At 35.6% G+C, this 20,237-nt stretch overlaps 2 protein-coding genes across 4 annotated transcripts in view; one reads left to right on the top strand and one right to left on the bottom strand.

The window, feature by feature from the left end:
- Nucleotides 1-319: 319 nt before the first annotated feature.
- psmd9 (proteasome 26S subunit, non-ATPase 9) overlaps nucleotides 320-20,237 on the top strand; it is a 21,090-nt gene continuing 1,172 nt past the window's right edge. Inside the window, exons 1-6 of one of the 2 annotated variants that reach the window (XM_028456935.1) lie at nucleotides 320-505; nucleotides 593-692; nucleotides 2,066-2,259; nucleotides 2,332-2,433; nucleotides 3,333-3,421; nucleotides 14,575-14,660. In XM_028456935.1, coding sequence (XP_028312736.1) covers nucleotides 341-505; nucleotides 593-692; nucleotides 2,066-2,259; nucleotides 2,332-2,433; nucleotides 3,333-3,421; nucleotides 14,575-14,660 — 736 coding nt within the window. In that variant the 5' untranslated portion in view covers nucleotides 320-340. Of the gene's footprint in view, nucleotides 506-592; nucleotides 693-2,065; nucleotides 2,260-2,331; nucleotides 2,434-3,332; nucleotides 3,422-5,341; nucleotides 5,526-14,574; nucleotides 14,661-20,237 lie in introns of those variants that run through there. The other variant, XM_028456936.1, reaches the window with a different exon arrangement.
- On the bottom strand, nucleotides 6,223-18,475 carry gtf2h3 (general transcription factor IIH, polypeptide 3). 2 transcript variants are annotated; one of them, XM_028456934.1, is made up of 13 exons: nucleotides 18,436-18,475; nucleotides 15,916-15,995; nucleotides 15,683-15,789; nucleotides 11,566-11,708; nucleotides 11,414-11,476; nucleotides 10,737-10,766; nucleotides 10,621-10,649; nucleotides 10,466-10,540; nucleotides 9,394-9,447; nucleotides 8,533-8,601; nucleotides 8,321-8,456; nucleotides 8,207-8,243; nucleotides 6,223-6,645 (listed from the first exon to the last, which is right to left on the bottom strand). In XM_028456934.1, the coding sequence occupies exons 3-13, from the start codon at nucleotides 15,757-15,759 to the stop codon at nucleotides 6,576-6,578; spliced, it is 783 nt and encodes a 260-aa protein (XP_028312735.1). In that variant the 5' UTR covers nucleotides 15,760-15,789; nucleotides 15,916-15,995; nucleotides 18,436-18,475; the 3' UTR covers nucleotides 6,223-6,575. The 2 variants fall into 2 exon arrangements, with proteins under 2 accessions (XP_028312735.1, XP_028312734.1); XM_028456933.1 differs by having other exon boundaries at nucleotides 18,248-18,471.

The raw sequence follows: 20,237 nt of genomic DNA, 5'->3' as shown, positions 1-20,237 counted from the left end.
CAATCGCCACCCCATACATGTCAGTCATCAACCACCTTCAGGTACAGTGGGGGTCCCCGGTCTCTTGCATCTTTATTTTGGGGGTCGCGGGTTGAAAAGGTTGAAAACCACTGCTCTAATCAATCTATTCCATATATTTTAGTGAAGAGGTTATTGATATTCTCTGTAACGTCAGTTGTTTTATTTATTTTAGTTAATGTATTTGTTATTTCATATATTTTTCATACGTCAATTTTTTAAATTTTTTTTTTTCAGCTGCGCTGCCTGGTTTGTTCTCCAAAGCCTTACCATCTACTTCCTCTAGGGGCGGTAAACAATCAGTCTGCCTTAAAAAGAGTCAATGAAGAAGAAGCGACTGCGTGTACTTCCGGTCGCAGTCATGAAGATGACAACAGGAAACTGTGACCAACGTTTAAACATCACTATGGACGATGTTAAAAACCTCATTAAGAAGAAAGACGAAATCGAGGAGCAGATTAAAGCCTATTATGACGTGTTGGAGGATGTAAGTGTTTTAAATAAAGGCTCTTTCTGCAGTTGTTTGACAGCATAAGTGACTGAAACGAGCCTGTTTGTGTGTTGATGTTTACAGCAGGGTGTGGGGGTCAGCGGCCCTCTAGTGGACGCTGAGGGTTTCCCACGGGCCGACGTGAACTTGTACCAGATCAGGACAGCCAGACACAACATCTCATGTAAGGCTGTTTTTTTTAAGATTATTTAACCTTATTTAATGGGATTATACTCTCAGAGACCTTTAGCTACAAAAGCTAAAGGTTTTCTGAACTTGCTAAACAACATTTTGTTATAAATGATAATATAAGGTGAAACCTACCTAAAATACATTTCAACAGTAACATTCAAATTAACGAGACACCACATTTATTTATCTGAATAATATCCACTGTTATTCAGAATTCTTTGCGCCATGGTATATAGTCATCTTAAAGATGTAAATTCTTGTTTTAATCAGCAATAAAATGGGTTAAAAGTGATTAAAAAAAAATTAAAATAAAGAATGGTGCAAAAGGTGGTAAAATGGGATTTTGAAAACCACAGAAATTGGTTTAAGAAGTGTCAATATTGGGACAATTCACAAATCGTGAATGTGGTGAAATTGGCAAAAATAATCATGAAATATGGTGAAAAGAGGTTGAAAGTGACAATAATGGATCAACATTTGCGATGTTAGGTAGAAAAGTGGTGGAAAGGGTTTAAAAGTGCTGAAAATGTATTCAAAGTGGAAAAAATGTGCAGAAAAGACATTGAAATTTGATGAAGTGGCAGAAATGGGAGCAATGTAGCAAAAATTCATTAAAAGGAGCAAAAATATGGCAAGAAAAGGAAATGAAAATAGGTTAAAATATGCCAAGTTTGGTGTAGTTGTAGAAAAAGGGTTTTAAAGAAAGCAAAAAAGGGCTCAAATTGTTAAAAAAAAAAAATTCTTAGTTTCTTGAAGGCATCTGGCGACCCCATCCCCATGTCTCGCAACCCCAAATGGGGTCCTAACCCCACGGTTAAGAACCCCTGCTTTAGAGCATCCAATCTGGCCTGTAGGAGAAATAAAAAATGACAGAGATTGATTGACCTGAAAATTATTTGCAAATACAGTGTTCTTGTCTTTATATCTTTACTCTTTATTTAGCAATTTTGGTTTAATTTGATTTCATATTTTGTTTTATTTAATTTTATTTTTAATTGTGTTTCCCCATTGTTTGTTGAAAGAACTCTATTTTTCCAAATTTGCTCTAATTTTTCTCAAATTATTGTATAAAATTTCCCCAAATTAAATAAAAAATTGGTTACAAAGTCAAGGCATAATCACTAAACATTGCCGGTGCCTTACATACTTCTATGCCATAATTTATTATGAGTTTAAGATAATTTACACAAAAACAACTGAAAAAACATTTGCCATGGAAAGTTAGAATTACAAAGTTAGAAATGCATCAAATTTCAACCATAAACTATCAATATTCTATTACCCAGTCAATAATCTAAGCATTGGAGGTCATGTAAGCATCACATCAGAGGTTTGGACGTATTTTTCCTCTGGTGTGTTATTCAGGTCTACAGAATGACCACAAGGCGCTGATGGTGGAGATTGAGGAAGCTCTGCATCAGCTCCATGCTCGTGAGAAAGAAAAGCACCAGCAGGATGAGGCTGAAGCCCAGGAAGAAGCAATGGAGCAGGAAGCCACTGTGTTACCTCCGTTTGCACGAGTGGATGCTGTAACATCTGGATCACCTGCCAGTGGTGCTGTGAGTGTCTAATAACTCCTCAGCGTAACACCGGGTGAAGCTGTGTTTTCATCCATCTCGTTTTTTTTAAAGGGACTCAGAGTCGGGGATGAAGTCATTGAGTTTGGTTCAGTCAACACTGGGAATTTTCAGAGTTTACAGAATATTTCATCAGTGGTGCAACACAGTGAAGGGGTGAGTTACCTGCACCCCACATCCTTCATAAACAGGGGGGCCCAACTTTGAACAATGAGGGCCTCCAATCCATCTTGTTTTAGATGCGCCCCTGCTTTACCACACCCACCTGCAGAAACTATTCCAAAATTTGAGCCAGGCTTGGGGTCAACTTCAATTGTAATCCCATAATTGATAATTAATTACAATTATCAGTTATGTTTTGATAAGATATCAGTGAGTATAAAAGCCCCGCCTTCTGACCAATCAATTGTTTTGGAAAATGGCCTGCCCATTGTTAGAAGATCCTGGCATGATGATGACACATTGTTTCAAGTGGCAGCACACCCTAAAACAGGGTTTTTCAACCTTGGGGTTGTTACCCCTTGAGGGGTCGCCTGGAAATGAAATGGGGTAGATAAAAATGTCTTGTAATAATGCTTTTTTTTTTAAGTATTAAAATTATACTTTTTTAAATTTCTACATTTAATTTTTTAAAATTATTAAATTCAATTTATATTTTAATTCAATTTATTATTGAATTTACCGTAAATCGAGCTATATATTTATATATTTTTAATCAGTAATTACTGATTAAAAACGTCCCCAAGTTTGAAACACACTGTTTTTAAAGTGTATTTTAGATGTGAGACACCTAAAACATGCTTAAATAAAACACTTCATTGCTCAAATGATTTTTAAAGGTCTTTTAATTGTATCAAGTGTTTTGGTTTTGTTGTTTGGTTCATATAATTTCCTACAAAAATCCCCCTAGATGTGTCATCTGGAACCAATTAAAGTTTAAACAAACTTATTATGAATGTGTGGTAAAAATATCAAGTGTAAAATGTGAACATGATGTAATAGCTTTAGAATAAGAATGATTTAAACGGTAAACTGAGTGTGCTGCTTTCCCACAGAAACCACTCCGTGTCACAGTAATGCGAGCTGGACAGAAGGTTAACATGAGTCTGACTCCACAGAGATGGTCGGGGAGGGGTCTGCTGGGGTGAGTCCATTCAATCATTAATGGACAATTTACACCTATTTAACAGTCGACAAAAAAAGACTCCAATAGGAATGAGTGATCAGATGCTGGCGGAATTTGTTAATTTGTCATATTTTTCTAAGCGGGGGCCACAACAATGTGATGGTCAGATCCAAGGGCCACATTATCAACCTTTGTGCCAGCATTTATGCTAATCATTAATCGGAGCCATAATACCGTTTCTGTTGTCGTTTTGTATATTTTTGTCATTTTCTGTATCTTTGCTTTTGGTTTTCATTTTGTGTATTTTTTTTGTCATATTGCTTTTTTTTGGGGGTTATTTTCTAATTTTGTGTTTTCATTGTTTGTACAGTAAATTTGTGTATTTTTGTTTTCATTCTGTGTATTTTTGGAGTAATTTATTTGTGTTTTTTGTGTCATTTTCTATATTTTTCAGTACTTCTTTTTTTCAAAATTTAGTTTAAGTTTGTTTTTGGGGAAAATTTGTGTATTTTTCTGTAATTTTGTGTTTTTGTTTTTTGCTGTCATTTTGTGTGTTTTGGAGTCGTTTTGTGTATTTATTTTGTATTTTAAACGTATTTGAAATTATTTTGTAATTCATTTCTTAAATTTTGTGTTTTATTGTTTGTGGGGTGATTTTGTGCATTTTTGCTTTCATCCTGTGTGTTTTTGGTGTCATTTTGTGTGTTTTTGTGTGCATTTTCGATATTTTTCAGTAATTCTTTTGTTTATTTGTATTTTTTGTGTTTTTGGAGAAAATTTGTGTATTTTTCCATAATGTTGTGTGTCTTTGTTTTTGTCATTCTGGGCATTTTTCAAAAGTTATTTTGTCATTCATTTTTCTCAAATTTTGTGTTTTTATTGTTTGTCTGGCTTTTTTGTGTATTTTTGCTTTTCAGTAAGTCTTTTTTCTTGTGCTGTGTTTCTTTAATTCTCTTTATTTATGTTTGTCTTATGTAAAGCGGCTTTGATTCCCAAAAAAAGCACTATATAAAATTGATTTATTATTATTATTGAGATGGATAAAATATCTAGTTTCTTGATGTCAGCAGTAAATTTAAGGGCCCATGTTGAGCTAAATGGACTTTTCTGTGCTTTAAACATGATAAAAGTACTATTAGGGCTTCATACACCTGGCCAAAGTGTTTTTTTCATTGATTCCCTCAATCGTTAGTTAGAGGGTGACTTGCTCCTTTCTTACTGCAGGGCGAGCCCAAACACCTCGCTCTAATTTGATGACGCGTTCCCATTTTGATGACGAATTTGACGCGGCACTGAGCTGGAGAAGCCGCGCCTCCAGGAAGCTCTCTGCGGTGATTGACATGTAAACAGACACGCCCACTAAGGTGAACATGTCAGCACTTTTTGCGCAGTGCTTCCACAGTCTGTCACTGCTGCACATCGAAGATTGTTGTTTCTGCTACTGCCGCTGTTGATACGTGTTGTCGCCATCATGTCAACTGGGTGGGAGGATGGCGGGCCGTCCTCTGGCCCTACGTCACCGTGCAGGGAGGTGGAGATGCTTATTATAGCCATGTGTTTTACTGTAATGTGCAGTTTTTTTTGGCAGAAAACAATCACAACTGTGTGTGGATCGCAAAAATAAATTTGCATTGGTGATTACTGATCCCCTCGCAACAGAGCGAGACATGCAGGGAAGTCAGTGTCCAGTCTGTAGACACGCCCACTCATGAATATGCATAAGTAGGCTGCAAATCAGCCTGTTTGTGTAGCGTTGCTCAGAAAGTGACTTTTCAGAGGCTAAAACTCTGGAAAACAGGCGAGTTTGGGAAAATAAACCTCAAATACTATGTTTTTGGGGTTCTAGCAACAAATGGAGATGGGTGAAAAATTAGCATGACATGGGACCTTTAAACATATTGTAAAACTCATATTTTTCATGTTTTTTTTCTTTTCCAGATGCAACATTGTTCCAGTCCCTCGATAAACACCATGATGTGCTTCACTTCCTGTTTGGACGCTTTGCAAAATGGATTTCTTGCAAAAACTTTGCTTCATTTTAAGAAGTTTAATCCTTCTCCATAAAGAAAGGATGTCTGTGTTGGTGGATTGATGATAAATAAAGCCAGATTTCCAAATGAGATTAAGACATTATTAGTTTGTGTGTGAGTCAGTCTGACGCTGATGACATGTGATCATTAGATTTATCTTTTGTTATGATTGTATGATGAGCTGGGAGAAGGATCAGAACCTTTAAGCCTGAATTAATGGACTTCACTGGAAAACTATTTTGCCTACATCAAGGTGTCTACACGTGTGGTACCTCCAGGGCCCGGTTTTTCAAAAGTAATCAGCTCGGATTCTGGATAACAGATTGGATCACATCTTGAAAATGGGTTTTTCAAAAAAAAAAAAAAAAAAAAAACGGATTAAATCATCAATAATCCAATTTTGGTTTTGATCCAGTTCAAACCTTTAGTTTAGTTTTATTTTTAGAAGGATTGCAATCACTTTGATCCAAAATATCTGGATTAAACTGATGCCATTAGATTTCAGGCGCAAAATGTAATGAAATAATAAAAATTACTAAATTTGGATCATGCAATATAGCCTACAAGATAACCAATTTATTACTGAGGTTTTAATTTGATTTGTTCATCCATCAGGCTACAGTGATTAGGTTATAACAGGTTAAAACAATGGCAGATTTTTATTTTGGGCTTACATGGAAAGATCTTGAAATCCGGCTGAAATTGAATGTCTCGTGGCGTGATACCGGGAACAAACGAGAACAAAAACAGTGTCAAATAGTTGAGTTGACATAAAAAGAACACACAATGTGAAAAACAAGCATATTTGTTTTATTATATAAAAAATGAACATAAGCAAACAATTGCTAGAGTATTTTTTTTCCCTAATTCAGATACTTTTACCATCATTAGTAATGAAATAAATGAGACCGTAGAAACAATGTGATTATTATTGGAAGAATATGTTGAATAATATGTGTTGTATGTTTAAAAAATGGAAGCAAATACTGAAATTATACAAAGATAATACATATGCTACTGTGCACACGTGTAAAAATGGCATGTTTTTGGACATTAAAGGTTGTTCCTCAGTTATTTTGTGTGTGCATCCCTGAATCTTTTGAGCACACTGAGGAAAAAAAATTATGTTAGGGCGGAAACGATTATATCGATTGCTTTAATTTCTTCTTTTTCGGCTTAACCATCTGCGGTAGCTGGATTTTGAAGGCCGTCCTGGAAATAAAAACAAGAGAGATAATATCAATAAATCAAGTTGAATTAAACTGAATCATTACTAAATTATTTTTAAAATGAAAACACAACACACAATTTTAAACCTTCACTTCCTCAAATAAAAACCTAGTTTAAATTAAAAAAAACAGTATAAAAATATCTGAGCTGGAGCAATTTGTCATTAATCTTGGCTACTCTGTATCTTTAACACAGCATAACAAACTTGATCCAAAAAAAAAAAAATTCTAGAAATAAATAATTTGTGGTCGGCAGAAATTTGCGGTGTTGAAATCTGGGTCATGATACAAAAAAAGACTGGGAACCATTGGTTGGTTTAGACGTGTTGCTCTTGTTTTGCTGTTCATCTCTTTCACAAACATCCATTATCACATTAGCTTTCTTTCTTTCTTTACGTTTACTTAATGCAGCCAAAACTGTAGGCTATACTCTATGATAATTATGGGCTTTAGATGATTAGTTAGAGGTTTTGGGTAAAAAGCCAGCCTGGCTGCCTTCAGTATCACAGACATTGTTGACAAAGCGTTTCTTTGGTACTAAAAACAAGCTTTGTGCCCATTCAGTCGCCCGTTCTCATAAAATGGCAGCGTTACTTTCCTTTTGGTCATATCACTATATATCATTACCTATAATATAAAGGCAGAAATAAACATATCCATTCCCTTTTTTTATTATTAGTGCAGTGCCCATAGAAAGTATGTGTTGCTACAGAAATGTGGGAGGTTAAGTAGCTTTTTCATGGATGGTTTACATGGGAGCTTTAAGTAAAATTATCTCTAAACTGACCTTGTAAACACTCAATTCCTAATGGTAAATGGACTTGATTTATATAGCGCTTTATCACCACACTGAAGCTGTCTCAAAGCGCTTTACATATCAGCTCATTCACCCAATCACGCTCACATTCACACACCAGTGGGACAGGACTGCCATGCAAGGCGCTAGTCGACCACTGGGAGCAACTTAGGGTTCAGTGTCTTGCCCAAGGACACTTCAACACATCGTCAGGTACTGGGATCGAACCCCAAACCTCTCAATCAGAAGACGACCCTCTACCACCTGAGCCACGGTCGCTCCATGCAAATTTAATTCTGAATCTCACACACACACACTTTTATTATTATTACTCTCTTTACGTACAAATGTTGCTCACTGAGGACATTTGCTGGTCAATATTTACAGGGTGTTTTTTTTTTTTTTTTTAGGATATTAGATCCACTTTAGTCATTTTTAAAAGCCCTTTGTGCAGTCACTCCTGTAGATTCTACACAGCTTTAAACTTATCCTGAGTTACCATGATTACCTGTCAACATTGAGCTGTTCTGCAAAGCTGCATTTAAGACAATTTTATGTAATAATTTATGAACTGTATCATTGCAGTCCAAACAAATCCGTCGTTGCACACCCTTGAACCGAGCAGCGGCTATGTTGAAAGTCTCAGCTCTGTCTGTCCCTGAACTGCAGATATATTTGAGCCACAGGCACATACACACGCAGACAGAGATTCCTTTATAGATAGATAGATGTAGGAACAAAAACTCACTGGCATGTTGAGCAAATGGGGCTGAATTTGCAGAAAACTGAAAAGGTTGAGAAACAATGTCAAAGTTTTCACCATGAATGCAATTATCGTGCTAGCGTTTTATTCCAAACTTACTTGACAGACAAACCGAGCAAACGTAGCCGATCTCAATGAGGTTTTGGTGACAGAAACATGCAGCTCTGTAGTCAACGTGTGCAGGTGGAGGTAGAACTAGCTGTGAGCGCTGCTCTGTGTCAGGCAGGAACACCCACTGTGCAAACAAAATGGAAATAAATATAAAAACCCAATCACATTACTGGGATTATTAGAGTGGGCTGTGCTCTCACCAGTAGATACTGGGCCAGGGCCACTTTCTGTGGGATCTTCAGGTAAAGTCCTCCAGTTATATCACAAGCCTAGAGACAAACACACACATAATGTTGTATCCTTTTACACGAGTTAAAGTAAATCAAACATGGACAATTTTAATTTCGCACGGCCATCAAGGTACCGCTAAATGCAAAAAGTGACTCCAGAAACCCACAAAATGACAGAAAATACACATTTCTCCAGAAACACACCGTATGGCAACAAAAATGCATAAAATTTGTCACAAAAAACGAAAGACAACTATCAAATACTGTACATGAAATGACAGAAAAATACACAATACTAAAACACACTTCAGGAAAAGAGAAAAACAACAAACACAAACAAAATGATTAATATATATATATATATATACACAAAACGACAACAAAAATGCACATAATGAAAAAAATTTTTTTTAAATACAATGAAACAAATGATAATAAATATATACCAAACGACTACATTGATTTTCCAAATGAATCCAAAAACACACAAAATGAGAGAAAAATGTACAAAGTGACCGAAAAAATACACAAAATTAAAGAAAATATACAAAACAACAATAAAAATAAACAAGATGACTCCAAAAACACACAAGACAACGAGGAAAATACACAAATAAATAAAAAACAAAACAGAAAACGTACACAAAAGAGAAAAATATACAAAATGAAAACAAAAACACAGAGCAACTCTTTGTTCTTTCCAGTATTAATGCTCAGATTGGTTATTGTTCTAAATGCTTACATGAATGTGGCCCTCAGATCAGAACATCAACTGTTTGTGGCCCCCATTGATCAAAGTTGTCCTCTGTGAAGTAAGTTTTGAACACATACCTGCTGAAGGAGTCCAGAGTCTGAGTCCAACACACAGGCATCAATCAGGATATTCTGTTTTAAAACACAGGAATATACTATAAATATGAAATGTGAGTATTAACAGGATTATGAATATATAAATATGAACACACATGGAAATATGTATTAAAGGTCCCATATCATGCATTTTTCACCCATCTCCATTTGTTCTAAGAATCCCAAAAACTTTAGTTTTAGCTTCTGAAAAGTCACTTTCTGAGCAACAGGCTGTTTGGTGCCTGCTTATGCATATTCATGAGTGGGCGTGTCTATAGACGCTGACTGACTCGCTCTGAGATCACCAAAGTGATTTTCTTTTTGCTATACACACACTGTTGTTATTGTTTTCAGCCCAAAAACTGCACATTACAGTAAAACACATGGCCTTTTAAGCAGCTAATGTGACTGTTAGTCCGTCCTCAGGCTGTGTGTCTGCTTCAGCTGCTGCTTCAAACACCGGAGTGTTACTCTGCTAAGTCATTTTCTTCTCCTCCTCTGCTCTTCTAACTACAGGAATAGTGCATTTAAAGTGAAAATTATTTGATTTGTCTAACCGCTGCGTCAAATTGGGTCACAAACACGTCAGATCAGCAATATGAGGCAATAGACATGAAGTGTATGTTCACTGTGGAGGCATGGCACCGGCAGCAAGCAGTTCCTGGAGGTGGCGGTTCAGACTTAGTGACATCACAAGAGTTTGAATCTTCAGAAGTGGGCAGAGCAGCAGCTCAGAGAGCAGGATTATTGAGGATTTCTCAGAGATGCAGGAAGGAAGCCCATTATTACAATAATTGGGGTGTTTTTGATAAGAAATTAACATTGTAGCAAGGTTAAGAGCTCAAAAAAGTTGATTTGCATGATATCGGCCCTTTAATCAAATATAAATAGCCTGTAATCATTTGGCTTTGTTCTGTGAAACATTCACATTTGTGAGTCATAAAGTGATGTTGCTTTAGTTTAGCTATAAATAGTGACTATAAATAGTAGAACAGTTATTGTTATTGTGTAATTGTCTGTCTCTGTGTGGGATATTCAGCAGCATATAGTTTACCTGCTTTTGAGCAGCAAATATCACATTCATGAAGTTCATGTACTGTAGAGCACAGTCCTCTGATGCTTTTACCACCTACAGTCAAACAAAGAGGCTGTGATACGACTGCAAACAGGAAACAAGTCACGACAAAGTGAAAACCATTCAGGGCTCACCAGTATTCTGGACTTCATCTCCTGACCCACTGGTTAAAAAAACACATTCATGCACATTGAAAATGAGTCAAAGACAGGATTTAGTGAAGCAGGTTATAATATAAAAAGATGATTACCTGCCAGCTCTTTGGAGACTCTGTGAATGTCTGATGGTTGAGGCGTTAAGGTGACAACATCTTAAACATCCTCTATTGAGCACACTGAAAACATTAGCTGTGCGTTACTAAGAGGGGCGGAGCTGGCTAGGGAAGCTCATTGGACGGAACAAAGTGTTCATCCTGGGTGATACAGGTCATTATACATTAGGTCAATGCTTTTCCACCACCTGAAATGTCTAGTAATTAATAAAAATAAAAAAGAACACGGAATAAAATTCTATTTTGACTTTTTTTTAAATGATCATTTTTCAATTACACATTACACACACACACAATAGATATTAAATAACTATATCCAATACTTAAACTTTGTCAAGTATAAATCTAGTTAAATGCAGTATAAAAATATCTGAGTCACTTTGTGCACTAATCCTGGCTATTCTATATTTGTAACACACTTTAATAAACGTGATGAAAAACTAATTCACATTACTTGGCTTCAGGTTAGATGTCAGAAGGGGTATGGTACTGTGGAAATTTTGGGAATCAGTGGACATCACAAATGCATCCCATAATATATTTGTGTGTCATGTAGTAAAGATTGTGCCTCCCTACAAATGTAATTTCTTAAAGCGGTTGAAAAACAGAATTGTACACTGTTATTAACGACAGCAAATATAAAGCATAAAGGATACAGCACAGAGCTTTGGCCAGAGATCCAGCCAACAACGTAGCAGTGGAGTTTCCCTTTATTTCAGCTGCAAACACAAAGGATTCTGGGTAACCAACATGTGCAGCAGTATTCTCCAACATGTGAGGAAGATGAAAACCTGCGGACTGTACTCACTCTTTAACATGATGTTCCTCATCTCTTCAGCAATGACATTATTGGTCACAGAAAGGAGTTCATATTTTCCGTCACCGCTGCAGGAGGCGTCGTCTGTGGCGCCGTCTGAGGATCCCCAGTTCTTCATGGGATACAGGAAATGACTAAAACCAGAGGAAGTGATCAGAAAGAGCACAGGGACCAGGGTTGGAGTCAATTACAATTTTCAATTACGTCTTTAATTATCCACGTTCCATTACAATTTAACTATGATTACTTTGAAAATCATTTTATCTAATTACAGTTAAAATTACAATTATATTTTTGCAACTGAAAGTCAATTACAATTATGTCCTCAATTACTAAAGTTAAAATTCAATTAATCACAATTACCTGAGCCTGAAATAAATAACCATCATAAAAGTTACCTTTCCTCTTGCGTTAGCCTTCTATTAGCATCTCTTATAATGGGTCAGTTTGACACATGTCCTAAATCAGCTGTAAAACATACTAAAAATCTATCTATGTAATTGCAAAATATTTTGCCAGAACTCTTTTTTTTTTTCTAAAATCCTACAATTTCACAAAAATCTTACATAAAAGAAAATGTTGAGGGAAAAATTGTCCACAAATTCTAAGACTTCTGAATTATGAGATCCTGGAGAGTTACTAATATCTGTGACTGAACGCAAGTGAATTATAGACTTATAGATTGTTATTTCTTACACAAAAATCCAAACCTAGAGTACAAAAACTGCTCCTTCACTTCCTTTACAATCTGTATTTTACTTTTCCGGCCCACTTGAGATCAAACTAAGTCGTATGAGGTGAAATGTAGTGTTGTAGTAATCGAGACCAGTCTTGGTTTCGAGGCAAGGCAAATTTATTTGTATAGCCCATTTCATACACAAGGCAACTCAATGTGCTTTACATGATAAAACATTCAATTGTTTAAAATCAATAAGAACATTTTAAATCATCAGTGAAATCAATTAAAATCATCAACAATCATCATTACATCAACAACATGACCAAAAATCTCTCTCTCAATCATATGCAGTAGAGAAAAAAGTGCCTTTAACTTTGATTTAAAAATGTTCACATTAGATGATGACTTCAGCTCTGCTGGCAGTTTGTTCCACTTCTTTGCAGCATAACAACTAAAAGCAGCATCATCATGTTTACTGTGAGCTCTGGGCTCCACTATATGACCTGTGTTCATAGATCTGAGAGACCTGCTGGGTTCATACCTGACTAACATGTCACTGATGTATTCTGAACCAAACCCATTCACAGATTAATACACCAGCAGCAGAACTTTAAAGTATTTTCTGAGGCTGACTGGGAGCCAGTGTAAAGACTTTAAAACTAGAGTAATGTGTTCTGACATCTTTGTTCTGATTAAGACCTGAGCTGTAGCATTCTGAACCAGCTGTATATGTTTGATGCTCTTTTGGGGGATTAATGTCAGAAGACCATTACAATAGTCCAGTCTACTGGATATAAAAGCATGGACCAGTTTCTCCTGATCTTTCTGAGTCATTAAACCTTTCACTCTGGAGATGTTCTTTAGGTGGTAGAAGCTGCTTTTGTGATAGATTTGATCTGACTGCTGAATGTCAGATCTGAGTCAATCAGAACACCAAGGTTTTTGACTTGGTCTTTAGCTTTCAAAGATCAAGACTCAAGATACTTGCTGATAGCAGTCCTCCTTTCCTTGTTACCAAAGACAATCACCTCCATCTTGTCATGGTTTAGTTGAAGGAAGTTTTCACTCATCCAGCAGTTTACTTTTTCTAAGCAGTCACACAACACCTCAATGGGACCATAGTCATCTGGGTTCAGTGATAGATATAGTTGTGTGTCATCTGCATAGCTCTGATAATCAACCTTACAGTTCTGTAAAATTTGTCCTAAAGGAAGCATGTAAAGGCTAAACAGAAGAGGTCCAAGAACAGAGCCCTGTGGAACCCCACAGGACATTGGTAATCTGTCAGATTCAAAGTTTCCAATGCTTACAAAATAACTTCGCTCCTCCAAGTAGGACTTAAACCATTGCATTACTTTTCTATTTAGTCCAACCCATGTTTGCAATCTGTGCAACAAAATTGTATGATCTACAGTGTCAAATGCAGCACCTAGATCCAATAGAATGAGAACAGATACTCTTCCTGAATCAGTGTTCAACCTTATGTCATTGATCACTTTGATCAGAGCAGTTTCAGTGCTGTGATGAGAACGAAAACCTGACTGAAATTTATCAAATATTTTGTTGAATGTTAAGAATTGACTCAGCTGGTTGAAGACCACCTTCTCAATGATCTTGGCCATGAATGGAAGGTTGCTGATTGGTCTATAGTTAGCCAGTATAGAGACATCCAGTGTTCTCTTTTTTAACAGAGGTTTCACAGCAGCTACTTTCAGGGATTTTGGTACGGTGCCTGATTGGAATGATCAGTTAATTATCTGACACAAATCAGTGACAATTGACTTTACAACAGTTTTAAACAAGTTTGAGGGTATTGTGTCAAGGCAACACGTTGATGGATTCATCTGCTGAACAGTTTCCTCTATTGTTTTTGGGTTAATTGTAATATACTCTAACATTGTAGTTGACTCATCCCTCAGTGGTTGAAGCTGTTCAAGCTTTTTGTTATTTTGCTGGTTCGTTCTGATGGTTGACCTTATTTATTGTATTTTTTCATTTAAATATACAGCAAATTCATTGCATTTTCCAGCTGACAGTAATTCAGGGGCTATCTGATCTGGGGGAGTTGTGAGCTTTTCAATTACAGAAAACAATGTGGGAGAGTTGTTGACCATTTTGGCAATAGTTTCAGAAAAGTATTGCTGCCTTGCTTTGAACGAGCCATCATTGCATTTTCGCAGACTTATTTTGTACAGTTCTAGATGAATTTGGAGTTTTGTTGATCTCCATTTACGCTCAGCTCTTCTCCAGTCAGATTTCAAATTCTGCATTATCTCAGTCTTCCTCCAAAGGTGTTTTCTGTGTGTTTTGTTTTCTCTTAATTTTGATTGGAGCCACCACATCTATCACATTACAGACTTTTGTATTAAACTCATCCAGAAGATCATCAACTGTCTCAGCACTCAAGGTTGGTGTCATTGCTATGGCTTCCATAAACTGTGCACTTGTGTTGTCATTTATGTAACTTTTCTTTAAACACACAGAAGTAGGGGGAACAGATGTTACAGTCTCTAAGCAAAAAAAGACACAGAAATGATCAGATAGAGCTAAGTCTCTTACATCAACAGAAGAGATATCAACACCTTTAGAGATAATCAGATCCAAAGTGTGACCTTGAGTGTGTGTCGGACCAGTCACATGTTGTATAAGACCAAAAGTGTCCATTAACGAATACAGTTTTTTGGCAGTATTGTCCATGTTATTGTCCATTAATATATAAGTCACCTGTTATTATTAAAAAGTTGTATTCAGTGCATACAACTGACAGCAGTTCAGAAAACTCATCCATGAATTCTCCAGAATATTTTGGGGGTCTATAAATTACTAAAAACAGAACTCTTGAATTACCCTTCAGTAAGAATGACATATATTCAAAGGAGATAAAATCACCAAATGTTATGTCTTTGCACTGAAATATTGATTTAAAAATGGCAGCAACTCCACCACCTTTCCTGCAAGTACGACACTTACTGAAATAAATAAAGTCTTGTGGTGCACTTTCATTGAGAATAGTATTACCAATACCATCATTCAACCACGTTTCATTAAGAAGTAAAAAGTCCAAGTGATGTGTCAAAATAATATAATTAATTAGTAGTGATTTGTCAACAAGAGATCTAACATTAAGAAGAGCCAATTTTAAAGACTTTACTGGAGACACTGGTGGACTCTTTGGATGACATGTCATAGGAGTCAAATTTGTATCTCTATAAAGCTTTTTGTTTTTCTTTAATTTCACAATTTTACCTTTGTTACCTGTCACCACAGCAATTAAAGAAGCTGCATTAACTCCATAAGGTCCTGTAGTGTGGTCTTGAACACAACACCAGTGAAATGACTGTGACACCCTCTGTCATAGAGCAGGTAAAACCCAATGGAATGACTTAGTTGTGTCATCTGTTAGAAGTTAGAGATGCTGTTTCTATTCACCTGTCTTGACAGTGGCTGGCGATGACGGCCAGTTTGTTGGTCCTGGTCATGGCCATGTGGGAGTTTCCCATCACCATCACAGCGTCTAGACACTTGGATAACGTGAACTGGTCAGAGAGAGGAAAATAGAGTGAAACCATTTGTGGATTAGTCACAATATACCTCTGAAAGAGAACAAATGAACAGAGCAGTGATGATACAGTAGGTGGTGGTGGTGGTGGTGGTAACAGTACCTCTGCTTCACGTTGAGCCTGTTGTCCCCACCATAATGGATTCACATCCACCACGATGACCAGCAGGTTGATTTCATCCTCTGTGGAGAAACTAAATTTAAGAACAACAGCTTCACCTCAGAAACAATACGTTTTTAATAACTGATCTAAAATAAACAGACCCAGCTCAGAAGTTCATTGTTATCCTAATCAAAAATATATTCACTTTGTTTCAAATAATAATGCTAGCAAGACATCCACAGCAGATTAAAAATAGGTTTTCATCTTAAAATATATGCAGACTGAAAAGAATAAAATGACATTGTTAACATGTAACATTCCCTTCTTAAAACCTCAGATAACAATGTATAAGTATTTCATCATTAGGAATTAGGGTTGCAAAGGGGTGGAAAATTTCAGGAACATTTCCACAGGAACTGAAACTTGAGATTTTTGGAAATATTGAAAAACCATAAACTTTTCATAGGAAATATTTATTGGAATTGAAATTGAGTTCTTATAAATAACTGTATTATATCCAAGAATAAATATTGGCATCCATTCAAAATAATACAATTAATAAACACAACATTTCAATTAGGTTTGCAAAATTCTGGGAATTTTTAAAGTTGGAAACTTTCCATAGGAAGTTAACGGGAAATTTTCAAAATTGAAGGTTTGCTCTTAACAGGGATGTTAAACATAGTTGGGAAAATATATATTTAGCATCTAAAATATCAACATCCATCTTTTTAAAAGTTAAAACACATTTCCAGTTCATTCCAATAAATAATGGCAGTGGCTATCCGTACGTAGCCGTATCAATACACCGACATTCTATCAGTACGTAGCGCCCCTCTGTGGCAAGTTTAGGTGATGTGATAGGTCATGTGATTAAGACGCTACGTACGTGTACTTCTGTTTGCTATTAATACGTAGATTCCTAAAGTACGTTATGGACATGCTACATATTTATGAATTGCTGTGATATTCATACGTAGCGCCCCTCATTGGCCAGTACTTCTGTTTGCTATTAATACGTAGTAGGGGTGTCCCGATCTGATATTGATATCGGATATCGGTTCGATATCAGCCAGAAAACGATTATCCAATTTTATCGGACTACATCTAAAATCTTCAATATAAGCGCTCAGATAAGTTTTTGTTGTTTTTGTCCCCGCCCTCAGTTGTTCCCACCATATACTGACAGTAAAAAATAAATGAAGTGAACTTAATCAAGCCTTTTCAAATAATCCACACTACAAAAAACGCAATAAAAGTATGTATAATTTGTGCTGATAGTGTATCAGATCGATATCGGTATCGTGAAAAAGTTGTATCGGGACATCACTAATACATAGATTCCTAAACTACATTACGGACTAACTAACCCTAACCCTAAACTACGTTCAGGACTAATTAAGGGTTGGGTTAAAATAAAAGGTTTAGCGGGGTAGCTAAAATTAAGTATGAACTAAAATATAACTGACAGAACTTTAAGTCACGTGACCTAAACTGGCCAATGAGGGGTGCTGCGTTCGGATAAACTGCCGGTTAATTGACACGTATTACATACTGATAGCCACTGCCATAAATAATAAAAGTGTGAAACGTATCAATAGCCCCTGGGGCTATGGATACATTTTCCGGACCTTTTCTACATATGCGTAATGTGCCTGTGTTATCACAGTGTCAGGATGACCAAGTGGTCTACGGCGCCTGACTCAAGAATTCTTCCTTCCGCCGCCGGGGGTTCGCATCCCACTTTTGTCATATATATTTTTTCATTTTAACATATTTAACACGGCAAATTCCACCTTTGAAAATACATAAACGAAAAAAGTAAACATTTCAGGGTATTTCCTGGGTTAGGGCTAAAATAAAAAAAAGTTAGCGGGGTAGCTACAAATAAATATTAGCTAAAATAAAACTGACGGAAGTATAAGTCACGTGGTGCACCTATCACGTCAGCTAAACTGGCCAATGAAGGGTGCTGCGTATGAATAAACAAATAGTCTATTCATACGTTTCCGTATCAACAGTCACGACCTAAATAATACCCTTGAAAAGTTTACATTTTTAAATATTCCCAAATTTCCCTTTTATGGTGAATAAAATAAATAAATATTGCAACTCACTTTGCCTCTTAAAATACAACCAAACTATAAAACAAATGCTAAATAATTACAAATGCATTGATAAACACCAGCTGCATTTTAGAATAAGACACAGATTAAGCTTCATGCATTCACAATAATACAGTAAATATAATGTTGATAATGCAGATAAAAACCTTTTCCTACTGAAAGTGAAAAGTTTAGCTTCACACGCTGAAAGCACAATAAACACCGACCTGATGCCATCCCGGTGAGAACCTTCTGTACAAACAGTGCTGCTACTGCTGAAGCTTTATCCTCGCTGCTTTCTCATTTATAACTTCAAACTTCTCCACACACACTGAACGCCTCGGATTACTGTGTACTTACTCAATGAAGCAGCTTTAAACATTAATTGAATTACATTGCGATTCAACAGTTTCACCATTTGTGTGCGCACGCAGCTTCTTCTTCTTCTTTTTCTTCTTCTTCTTCTTTTTCTTTTTCTTCTTCTTCTTCGTCTATTTCTTCTCCAGTAGAACTTGTAAACATGCACTGCTGCCACCCAGCGGCCAGTTTTAGACTAGTCTGTTTGTTTGTTTTTTGGGGTTTTTTTGTTTTGTTTTTTTGCATTGCCAAAACAAAGATAAACATATTTGCAAATAGGAAATATTTATTATTATAATATTCTGTATTAAATGTATTGAAAACAATGAATTCATTATTTTCAATTCAATTAAAAATATTGTATTCTATGTAGATATTTTTAAAATCCTTTACATATGTTCATTATATTAATGGTTGTCTGTTTATGAATATGAAGGCAAGATCATTTCAAGGTAAAACTCTCTCTTTAATCAATTTTTTTTTGTCTTTGTAAGGAAAATTATAACCAACTCAAATGTACAACGTCACTGTCTGGTTGTTCTTTGTTACTGCATTGAGAGGTAGGTCGTGCTTTTTAATTCTTTATTTCTTTTTTTCTCCTCTCACTTCTTTCTTTCATTCATTCTTTCTCCTTCCACTTTATCTTTCTTTTTTTTTCTATTTTTCCTCTCATTTTATCTTTCTTTCTCTCTTTCTTTTTTCCCCTCATGTTTAAACCTTTGTCAGTTCTTAGATTAAAAAAAAAAAAAAAAACTATGAAAATTTAGTGTATTTATGCAAACCAGAAGCACATCTCTATTCAATACTAGGTATTTACATTGATGAAAATGAATGCAGTAATGTAAACTTCAGGTTGAATATCTAATAGTAATTAACGTTGCTTCCACACCCTGTTTTACACCTAAACAAGATTTAGTATCTGGTTCTTCCCGCTTTGTCAAAGCACAGTACAAATAACATGTCACAATATCACAATGGAAAATCTTTGTTTAGTCAGCTCCAACCGTCAACAAGCAGCAAAAACCCTTAGGCGACACATTACTATCAGTCAACTATAGTTTATAAACTTTAGCCAAGAAAATGACCATTACTCAGTCCATTTGCTTCTTATGTTAAAGAACACAGCCACAAATATCATTGTCCAAAATTGCATTTTAAAAATAACGTAAAAAACAACCTTACATGCTATTTTGTATATAAACATAAACACAAAAGATGACTATAAATAAATAACTGAAAAATATACCAAAAAAACACAAAAACATATACAAAACAAGAAAAAAAGACAGAATGAATTAAAAAAAACACAAACACACAAAACAACAAAAGAAAACCACCAAAATGAAAGAAAAATGTGCACAATTATGACAAAATATACCTTACAAAAAAGAGGGGATTACAGAATTACAACAAAAATAAACCAAATAAAAACCAAATACACAGAAATTACAACAAAAACAAAAAATGAGAGAAAAATATACAAAATGGCAACAATAATACACAAAATGAAAAAAAAAAAAAATACAGAATTACAACTGACAAAAAAATGAGAGAAAAAAAGCCATCACCTTGACAATAATGCACCACAATATGAACACAATACATCAGACACTTAATCAAATAAAATCAGATCATTTTACATATCAAGTCAATTTGGTTCAAAGCTGGAAAAACATTTATTTTGTTAACCTTAATGGAAAATAACATTCTTTTCCATGGCTCCTTATGATGGTGTTTCCTCACCAAGATGCTCTGTACCCATCTGCCATTGTCTTTAATTCCAGCAAGTTCTTTTTGTCTCCTTAAAAAATATGCTGTGGTTTTATTAATTCAGACAACTGTTTTTCAGGAAATTTTAAT

This window comes from Gouania willdenowi, chromosome 9 (genome assembly GCF_900634775.1).
Source record: "Gouania willdenowi chromosome 9, fGouWil2.1, whole genome shotgun sequence".
Taxonomy (NCBI): domain Eukaryota; kingdom Metazoa; phylum Chordata; class Actinopteri; order Blenniiformes; family Gobiesocidae; genus Gouania; species Gouania willdenowi.
The sequence above is the reverse complement of the archived record's forward strand: the minus strand, read 5'-3'. Positions and strand labels throughout refer to the sequence as shown.

Excerpts from the sequence above, each read along its gene's own strand:
- gtf2h3 (XM_028456933.1), bottom strand. Across the intron at positions 8,457-8,532 it reads CCCTGGCCCAGTATCTACTG|TGGGTGTTCCTGCCTGACAC; the intron begins GTGAGAGCACAG and ends TTGTTTGCACAG. Across the intron at positions 6,646-8,206 it reads CCCATTTGCTCAACATGCCA|GACGGCCTTCAAAATCCAGC; the intron begins GTGAGTTTTTGT and ends TTTTATTTCCAG.